The sequence below is a fragment of the Nanorana parkeri genome, unplaced genomic scaffold, assembly GCF_000935625.1.
Source record: "Nanorana parkeri isolate BGI_ZX_2015 unplaced genomic scaffold, ASM93562v1 scaffold924, whole genome shotgun sequence".
NCBI classification, from domain to species: Eukaryota; Metazoa; Chordata; class Amphibia; order Anura; family Dicroglossidae; genus Nanorana; species Nanorana parkeri.
In genome coordinates, this window is record NW_017307192.1 from 518,239 (window position 1) to 528,840 (window position 10,602).

A 10,602-nucleotide genomic window follows, 5' to 3' on the forward strand; every position below is an offset into this window, starting at 1 on the left:
ATTTTTCCTGCATGTCTATTTTAAATTAAACCTGTTAGTACCCTGAGGATATTGAGCAGGCTTTGGTAGTACAATTCGGGGGACCTTACATAGACTTACATTTAGGGCTCTATTGCACAGGTCAAATGAACAGGCATTTCCCATCCCACTACCATGGCTGCATTGTGAATCTCTCTGCACTTAAAACCTTGGAACCTTACTTTTTTCTGTAGCTCCATGTTTGAAATGAGTACCAGAGCTGCAACAGTCACTTGATCACAAGTACAGTTTTGGCCATCCATTTTTACCATCGCTAGTAACTGCATTTTCCCTGCACGGTTCTTTGGAATCACGTTGGGTAGATAATTATAGAACCTGATCTTTTGAATGAAGTTCTTGGTTTCTACATTTACCTAAACTTCACATTGTTTATTTCTTGTTCACTAAATAATATTAGCCCAATAATTAAGAATGGTTTACAGTATATTATATGCAGATTATGCTTTTGGAACATCATGTAGTTTAGGCCTATAAACAGGCCATTTGTGATACCTAGCTGCAAGAAATGGTAAAGCAATAGTTTTAAACAAGGCTTAAACAAACCTGGTGTCTAAAAAGTCTTATGTTATCATTTTCCCACAGGAAATGAATGCCCTGCGCCCGTCACCACTGAAGCCTGGCATGCGCAGGAACTCAGCCGTCACATGTTATCCAGCTGTAGAAAGTGGGCCACAACTTTCTCTCTACTATCAGCCAAACCGGGCCCGGGAGGCAGAGAGTCGGGGTGGGCACTGTGTAGATGGCATGTCACAGTCTGGCAGGAACTCAATGTCTAGCCTTCCCACTCATCCCAGCAAGCTGGGCACTGCATGCCACCTGGATGCTCTACTCATGCCAACAGGGCGGTTTGGAGGCAGTGCCCACAACATCACCCAGAGCTCTAGGAGCAACATGCTGAGCCTCAGGGCTATGTCTTTGTCAGATGGCGGCAATGCCAGTAAGATACTCAGTGTACCCACAAAGCCAGGTCTACGATCTCCTCCATCCTGTGACGAGATGACAAGAGCGGAGCCTGGTGAAAATGCAGATGAAGGTCACCGAGGAGGTATTTCCAGGTCAAGGCAAAGCTCTCAGAGGGGCCAGAGACCACAGCACATGCTTTCTATCCAGTTAACAGATAGAGAACCCATGGAAAGCAAGATGCGAGGTTATGACAAGGAGAAGAAGATCACTATTAGCCCGTCTATGGATGAAACACAATGGGAGGTAAGAGTAAAACCAGAACACCCCTATTAAAAATATGTACTGCAGCTCTTGAATATAAGTGTATCTGCCCTTACAGTTTTCTAAGTCCCCCTGGAAGGTTGCACAAATACCTGTTGATCAGCCAATAAAGTTCCATCCACCTATTGCCGCTTCCTGTAATGGAGTGGCAACAATGCTGCACTACTCCTGAAGTCAGAGCAAAGTTTTCGCCCTCATGTAGGCTGTGCCTGCTTGCAGAACAATGGGATGAAAAAATGTTGCAGGGGATGTGGCTTGTATTGACATTGTCCCTAAGGTATTTGCCACCTGGGTGGTGTTGGCAGAGAATGGTCACGCGGAGGGGGTGCACGGTTATTGTGTTGATTTGTTGTTGTGGGGGGGCGATGCCAGACCACACTATCAGAGGCTCAGTCAGGTGTCCCACCCAGCTCACTGACATCACTGGTTGCCAGGAGCTCACCGGTGCACAAGCCAGAGCATCCCGCTCAGCTCCTAGCAACCGGTGATGCCAGTGAGCTGGGTAGGAAGCCGCACAGAGCATTACAGGTTGCTAAGAGCCCCCACACGGCCACCCCCCAATAAGATGCCGCCTGTGGCAACCGCCTCAGGCTGCCTTATTATGGGGATCGCCCTGGGAAGGCATTTCAAAGCACCACAGGAAAAGCTGACCAGTGGGTAGGTGAGACAGCATTGCATGCCCCAAAACTGTAAGCCATGAGACTAATTAAAGGGATTTATGTCTGTCTGTGATATATGGAAAGCTGGGAAGGGTCAGACATCTTTCAAGTTTTCCTTGTTGGCATCTTTTGGGGAGAGTTCCCCTTCTTGTGTGGTAACAAACACAGGAAATTAGGGGAATTTTTGGGGACCCCTTGTATACCTGTTGGGGAGAATTTGCTTTATTTCCAGCATTGTCTTTGGGAGAGGATGTGCATTGGAATTTCCCCAGTAGGCAATACAAATAGCGATGCAAAATGAAACTAGCAATGAGAAAACTGACTATCCCTTTCCCACTCTATCAAAAACTTTAAAAAAATAAATAAACTCATGGCAGGAGTTCAAGCAGTCTTGTGACTCCAGCCAGCAAAACAATGAGACTACACATGAGACTACACAGCAGCTAACAAATACACTCTGGTCAAAGACTCACCTTCCTTTGATTAGACAGCAGCACACTGATGAGCTCATCCCTGTGCTCCCCCCTCCTGCAAGCATGTACACATTGTTAGTCTGACAGCACTAACTGACTCCCAGTATGAGTGCTGATGTGCTGAGGATAACATGAAGTTAATACAAAGATAGACTCTAGCACTTAGTATCTGCATACCAGTTGTATGCAAAAACCATTTCATAAATGGTGATTATTTTCAACATCTGCCTGAAGTTCACCTGTAGAAACATAATGCAAATATATATCATAAAATGACAGGTTTATCTTTTTCCTAACCTGTCTAATATATCCAATGTGTCATAAGAGTTATGCTTTTGGGATAAACATATACAGAAGCTGTCATACATCCTCTGCGGCCATGCTGAGGCACCCTCAATGAGTGGGAACCAGTTCCATTAATGTGGACAGGTGATTCGGTTCACCGTCATTTTCATGTAATTTAGGGGGAAGAAAGTAAGTGCTCCTGTGGGTGCTCATCTATATATTGTATCAGAGAGTAGTTGGGGCATTAGGAATGCACTGAACTCCCTTATGACACCTTTTTATAAATCCTAATTGAGTTATCATGAAATGGTTTTGAGGACGGCAACATTTTTTAATACAGCTGCCATAAAAGGATGATTGCCATAGAACCTGTGGGCCTCATATATGAACATATCCATTTTGATTACTATAGCACTGGAACTGTCCACCTCCAACACATTCATCTTCTTAAAAATTGACTGCACTTTGAGGCAAAGTGAACTTATCCTTTTGCCCTGACCTAACCTGACAAATGGCCAGTGTTTGAATACATCCAATGCAGCAAGTCTTACTCTTCACCTTGTGTCCCAAGGTCAGGGACAAAGATAGACAGCCCTATGGAAAACTTTGAGGATGTAATGACAAGAAGAGAAATCAGAGTAAACAGAAGGATGACTTATCACTGTGCTGGTGCTATGCCTCTATTGAACAATCACTGGCCATGGGTGGGGAGGTGACCTAGTGTTATTGCTTAACTACAGTAGAGAAAAGTCAGGTCACTAACCTAGCTCTGCTGTCTGTTGGGACTGAGGAAATTTCAGGACTGGATGGACAGAAATTCAAAAGCTTTTGTGGATATAATGGCTCTTATAAATGTATTTAATATGTATATTTATCTGTTTGCCTGGAGTTCAGCTTTAAAATCTTTGTTATGTAGATGACTTGATGTTGTCGCAGAGATATAGCTTTAGGTTTTCCAGTGCCAGTAATGTTGTTGTACTGATATTTCATACAGGTATGCCAGAAATCTGGGGAAATTGCTTCCCTACGTCAGCAGTTACGGGATACCCAAGAAGAGTCGTCTCTACGCGCCAGTGAAATTCTAAGCTTGAAAGCTCAACTTCGGGAGACAAAAGGGCGCGCAGAGGGCCAGGAGCAGCGGGCAAGAGAAGCAGAGGAAAGATTGCGTGTAGCAGAAGTAGAGAGGGAGGATCGGGATGATACAGTGGCAACAGAAGCTGAGCTGGAGTCCCTACGTACAGAGCTCGAGGCAGAGCGTCAGAACAATGAGCAGATGACCGATGTGTTCCAGAGGGAGAGGAAAACATGGCGGGATGAGAAAGAGAAGGTCATTCGGTACCAGCGTCAGCTGCAGCAAAACTACCTTCACATGTGCCAGCGATGCCAGGCCCTGGAGCAAAGGCTGAGGGCTCTGAGTGGAGAGGACCTGGACGACGGGCCCATCATGACTATGCCTGATATGGAGATCTCCTTCCAGGACATATTAGCCACTGAGATCTGACTAGAGTGAGGGTTGCCGGGCGTGAGTGGATGTGGTGTGCACAAGTGAGAATGGACTGTGCGTGGAGACATGTTGGACCTCATCACATATATAAAGAGGGGAATTTGTCAAAACTGGTGCAGACAGAAGCTGGAGCAGTTGCCCATGACAACCAATCAGCATCCACCTTTAATTTTCAAACCTTAACTGAACAAACTGAAGAAGGAAGATGATTGGTTGCCATAGGCAACTGCTCCTGATTTTGTCTGCTCCAGTTTTGATAAATCCCCCCCCCAGAGTCTATAAGCGAAGAACTGATTCTTTTGTACATAGCAACCAGTCCAACGCTTCCTTGCATTTTTGGTTCAGTACAGGAGGCCCTATTTGGTTACTATGTGCAACATTTCTTTCTTCAGATACAAGGAAGGTTATTGGGGAGTTGCCCATCTTCAAATATTGGATGTCAGTTGAGCTGACATTTTATAGATTTGCAGATTTACTGGTGCCACATGGCCTCTAAACCCAACACCTTTTTATTCTTAGGTTGGAGAAGGGTTCAAAATTCTGTCTCGCACTTCTCCACCATGAGCCAGGTCCCAGGCCTCTTTTAGTGAAGACCATAGGGTGCCCCACTTAAGCCTTTAGTTTTAGCTATTAGGTTCTATTTGCAGCTTTGCCCCAAAGAGAACTGTAATTCTGCTTAATTAGGGATATTTGCGTCTTGGGCCCTGAGCTTGTCATAGCACAGCCACCCCCCGAATAAAATAAGCCATACTGCATTTTTAATATAGACCGGCATTATTCAGCCCTGCTTTTTTCACATTGAATTGGAACAGTGGCAATTTTGTTAATAACATGTTCTGTAAATTAAGTTTACTTGCTCCCACACACTTTCAGGACATGTTTTAAATATTTTTCCTCGACTTGGAAAGCTGCAACTGCCGCCTTCCTCAAGTTACAACAGTGTCTACCCCTGCCCATAATAAGTTAAATGTACAAAGCAACCAGCTTCCAACTTTCAGGTCCAGAAATGAAAGAAGAAAGCTTACTGTTCTGCTGACCTCCTTTTCTAATTAATATCATAATTCATTTACAGTTGTCAACATTTCCAATAGAACTGGAAAGATAATTTCCTGCAATTATAAAATGTGTTGGTGCACTTTATGCGCCCCATGCTTGGCTGGCCTCCCAGGTAGTTGAGGTTCAGGACCATTTGCAAAATTGAGTTTTTGGTTTTAGCTTGTGACCAAGGTCTTGATTTCCCTGACGTTTGAGCAAATTCCCACCCCTGCAGCTAAGCCATGCCTTTCAACAACTCCCCTGACCAGGGGGAGCACTTCAGTTTCAATAAGTGTGCGCTAATTAGACAGCGAGGGTGGTGGTGAATGATCAGAACTTAGCTCAAAGGGCTGGGCTTGGTCCTGATGCAAGGAAGGAGGGCTCTTAGTAATAATCTGACACCAGAATGAAAGTGGAGCATAAAACATATTACAGGAACCTATGGTAGGAGTCTTCATCTAAAAGACTTATTCTAAGCACTCAGTAGATACATAACATCGCCATATATTAAAAACCGATCCGTTTCATCGTAATGTATCTAATTGTATAAATAATTCTCATGTACTTAGCTATTAGACAGGGAACGTGAGCTAGTTAAAATCTTACAGATTGTTTCACACTAAACTGCATCGCATAGATTTGAACTAGTCCCATGGGAAATTATACGATTTCTACTTGAAATGCATTTTGATGCAGCGAAATACACGGGTTTGGCTGCCTTAAAATGGACAAGTGCTACTAGGCCCTACTAGGTGAACTACCAACATTTAAAAGGCTGGGTAACCTGTGTACACCTATTAAAACACATGGGTGTGAAAAGGGCCTTAACACATTTTGGCATCCTAAACAACTTAAACGTTAACCCAATCTAACCCTGAAAATGAACACTTCACCCTCAAATCTCAGTCTTCAAATGAACCACTAATTGCTTACCTAGTTGAAAATTGACACTTAACCCAAGCCACTTAGCCATATCCCTCCTCCTACCCTTAACCATTAAAATAACCCTTACATTTAACCTTTGACCCTAAGCCTGTTTCTAAATTTACCTTTTAAATAGTTACCCCCAAAAACGAAACTGTCCCCAGAACTCGGTGTATAGCGGGGTGGATGCTGTTAGCACGGCACTAGCATCCCTAGAAATTCCTATACTCCCCAGTGCCATCTAGGAGTGCTAGTGGTATCTGCCCACTTTTAATATTTAACCCCTTAGTGTATCAGGATGGCACTTATGTGACAAAATTATCAGCACCAAAACATACTGTCCTGTACCAATTTGTACCATTGCCAAAAATTGCAAGGTCTTAAATGAGTGCTCTGTCTTACATGCCTATTACATGCCTACACAGAGCCCTTTGCTCCTGTCAGTCCTTTCCCCTAGACAATCAGACAGGGTCAGATCATTAAAGACAAACCTTAAAAAAGCATTGCTGTGCGGTCATTTTCTAAATGCACTGTTTATGGTTGTCTTCACACAATGCACTGGGAGCATCTCTCACTCAGTGCCGTAACGCCATATTATTAATCATCAGAAGCACCTAGGTAATTGCCACCTAATTTGTTAATTGCTAGTGGTCCCTAATAGCTGTCAGTAATCCTCACGCAGTGATGTTTAGTCAGCAGGACTCCAGTATGTGCTTATGTATCAGCTGACTTTTGGGAATGTAGCATTACTACCACAGCTTGGGTTTTCATACATGTAGTAGACGGTTCTTGTCACACTATTTCACACACACAAAAACAGCAAGAGACAATCAAGCTCAGTATGAGATTTGGTAGTGGCTGGGGCTTAGTCTTAGGGATAAAATGGAAGATAGATGGACAGAGTCAGGAGATATAAGACATGTTTCCTTCTTGTCTTGTGTGTTATTGTTGTACAGTGAAGAACCTGGTATCTAAAGATTAGGTAAAGGGATTACTTAATTGGCCTTTTTTTCATTGCAGTCAACAAAAAATACCAGATCATCTCAGTAACCATCTTCAGGTTCTTCTACATTTCAAACTGGAGCATGAGATTCTTCTAGCACATACAGTATATAGAAAAGACAAGCTTTAGGCTAACCATCATTAGAGCCTCTGGCCAGGCCATAGTTGGAAATGGGGATGTAACAGTTCTAAAGACCCTCTGTGTTACCAGATGTGTCGGGCATATTCCAGACCAGCATAAGCACTCAAAGAGATGGCCAGAGAATACACAGATAGTAGCAGACTGATTTCCAAGCAGTGAAATCCAGGGCATGGGACATATGGAACATGCACTGGGGGTGCCACTTTAAGGAGCAAATTTTCTCTAACCCACAGAGGCAGCTGACTTTTTTTCACTCTGGCAGCTGTCCCGCCATGCTCCTGGCAGCCAGTATCATCACTGGTCCCCAGGGACTCACCGGGTCACTGGCCAGAGTCTCCTGCCCAGCTCCTGTCAACCAGTGATGTCATCAGTTGCCAGGAGCTGGGCAGGGTGCCATAGGCACATTTTATAGTAGATATGCCTCTGGAAGTCCAGGTTCCATACGAAGAAATGAAGCAATAGCAGAATTAACAATTGATAATCAGGACATGCACAGACAATCTTAGTATAGACACAATATTCAGGAATTATTCAGGGCATGAACTGCAAGATAGAAGTCAGAGACAGACAGACCAATATCTAAGGCATTAGTAAACAGACAATGGTGTAGTGTAGGTCAGAGAAAAGCCTTAACATTCAATTTAACAATTCTTGATTAGGTTGCAGGTGTGTACTGCTGATAATTGAGCTAATGACCTACAGATAGCAAAGGATGAAGGCTGTTACATACAGGGGGACAAGTGGGCAAACTTTTTCTGGGATGATCTATGAATAACAATAGCAGAACGGTCTTTCTGCCGTTGGAGAACATTTGAGGGTAAGAGGAGCCAGCCCCGAGGAACTTTAATCTAAAAATGAGCCAGTGTTGTAGTCTGATTCCATTTCTGTGATTTCTGAGTACTGGTCTACTGAGATCTCACTTATGCCATTTATCATATTACAATGCTAGTAAGTACCACGAAAAGGTCTTTTTTTTGATGATCCAACTTAGAAGCCCTAACAGGTACCCATGTAGTGCTGGAGTTACCCATCCAGAGAGGACAAATTACTTGATCTTATAATTTGTGGGCAAACAAGTCCATATCAAAAAGAAGACCTGCTGATTTTAAACATGGATACAGGCTAAAAAAGAACCATGTACCAACCGCCATACAGCTGTTTTGAGCTAATAATTTCTCTTAAGTGGGGAGAAAAAAAAGTATTACATCTATGGAATAGGTATGATACTTTTTGGGCCCACCATACCAAAGCCTTTGACAACACTGCCCGAGATTTTAGTGCATCAGAAGCAGTATTGTCAACAGGGGCATCCGCAGATGGGGGAATGCTTGTAATGCTCTTTCCGGGAGGGAGGGGATGGTTGGGAGGGATGGTTACTCGTGGTGGACATTCCGGGGGGGCTTGTGGTGTACAACGTCTGGTCCAGCTCACTAAAATCACTGGTTGCCAGGAGCTAACTGGGATACCAGCCAAAGCGTCCCACTTAGCTCCTGGCAACCAGTGACATCAGTGGGCTGGGCAGGATGCCTGCCAGAACATCACAGGTTGCTAAGAGCAGGGTTACAGACCCTATTTTACCTCCCTGATACCTCCCTGTTTGAATAAAGCAGACCACACTTTGGAGTTTAGGTTCCATTAAAGACCAACTGGGATTCAACACAAGTGTAACTGGTATCACTATTGTCATGCTTAAGTGTCTTGTACTCTTGTGTCTTTTGGAGGTTTTCAGTAGAGGTCCATCATGGACCATATGGACACCATGCTAGGCAATAGTATGTATTACGTGTCTCAACTACAGCCATCTAAGCCATATCTAGTTCTCTTGATATGGGATAAGATATATTTCCACAATAAATGGGTAGGCCCAGGTGTGTGTGGCCATCTTACACGAGAAATACAGTTTACACTATGTAATCCCTAATTCCAAACTGCTAGACCTATAAAAGAACCAAAATTAATGACACACCAGGAAACCATCTGTATGGTGTGAGAAATTAGCATCTAACAATAATTATACTATAGAGAAGGGCAGCAAGGACAAGCCCACCCAAAATGTCAATTTAAGTGTTCCACATCCACTGTTATTCCCTGCAACTGGAACAAAAAATCTTCCCGAGTGGAGAACAACAAAAAGAGTTTTACATTTCAGCCTCCTGCCCAAAATACTTCACCGCTCCAGATTTTAATACCTCGGGTACGAGAAGGGTGTGATCTCATGTTAATACTCAACATTGTAATTAATTCTCCACACCCTGCTAATCATACTTATCAAGTGTGCATTAAAATGATTCTTGATCTTCATACATTGCATTATCTGTTAATTCCAGGCAATGACAGAGCCACGCATTACATAGACTTAGTCCACTATCACCCCTGGGGTGCTTTTAGGCCAACTGTCACAATGGTTATCTGCTGCCATCTGAACCCTCCCTGGATGCTGCTGTCCAACTCTACACACATGACCTCCATTCAGGACCTTCAACATTAGATGTACCAAAGCCATTTAAGTCATTGAATAATTACTAGATGAGAATAATTACTCTTTAAGCAAGAGTACAAAGATCTAATGTTTAGCTGAAGCAATATTGGCATCCCTCTAAGTTCTTACAAAGCAAATATAATGAAGCCTCTAAACATTGAAACTTATTCCACCACCATGGAATTTACAAGCATGGTAATGGAAGGATAGAAAAACCTGAAATCGTGAAGGCACCGGTATCTTTTTTTTTTTTATATCATGAAGCTCAAGAGAGATCTATATAGGTAAAATAAAAATAAAAACTCTATAGGATGAGAAGTGTACCTCAATAGTGTCTGCGAGGTTGCATCAGATGAGAATATATTGGCCATGGAAGGATGCGTGCATTGTGTACCTTGTGTGTTTGTCTACCATGTGCAAAGTGACTGTGGGAGTATGAGTGCACACACACACACAGTATTTTGTGTGTTTAAAGAGCCCTTCTTATAACACCCTATATGGTACTCTTTGTTCCCTTAACATTTTGTGCAAATTGCCACAATGACGTGTTGTGCAGTTTGTGCCGCACACAATCCACGTGTTCTGTGCACTGGTAGGAGTATGGCCACTAACGAGACTGAAAGAAGAACTGACAACTGTCAATCTCTGAAAGCGGAAGGAAGTGAAGAACCCATTGTATCCCTTTAGCAGATGTATGGACAAAGCTAATGGAACAAAGGTGTGCCATCGTTGGAGTAGAACAAGCTCATAGACAATGTTTTGGTGGAAGGCAGGGCTTATGGAACTGCTCTGCTGAGGCCATAGAGAGGGATAAATGGATAATTCCTGGAAGACAT

General features: G+C 43.3%; 1 protein-coding gene and 1 long non-coding RNA gene across 3 annotated transcripts in view; one reads left to right on the plus strand and one right to left on the minus strand.

The window, feature by feature from the left end:
- LZTS1 (leucine zipper tumor suppressor 1) overlaps nucleotides 1–4,258 on the plus strand; it is a 30,265-nt gene extending 26,007 nt beyond the window's left edge. For both annotated transcript variants that reach the window (XM_018566207.1, XM_018566208.1), the window contains 2 exons: nucleotides 622–1,245; nucleotides 3,675–4,258. In XM_018566207.1, coding sequence (XP_018421709.1) covers nucleotides 622–1,245; nucleotides 3,675–4,181 — 1,131 coding nt within the window. In that variant the 3' untranslated portion in view covers nucleotides 4,182–4,258. The remainder of the gene's footprint in view (nucleotides 1–621; nucleotides 1,246–3,674) is intronic.
- LOC108795042 overlaps nucleotides 1–9,118 on the minus strand; it is a 15,774-nt gene extending 6,656 nt beyond the window's left edge. The window contains exons 1-2 of the long non-coding RNA XR_001941732.1: nucleotides 9,044–9,118; nucleotides 3,118–3,123 (exon numbers count right to left, since the gene is read on the minus strand). This is a non-coding gene — a long non-coding RNA (uncharacterized LOC108795042). The remainder of the gene's footprint in view (nucleotides 1–3,117; nucleotides 3,124–9,043) is intronic.
- Between the last annotated feature and the right edge of the window lie 1,484 nt (nucleotides 9,119–10,602).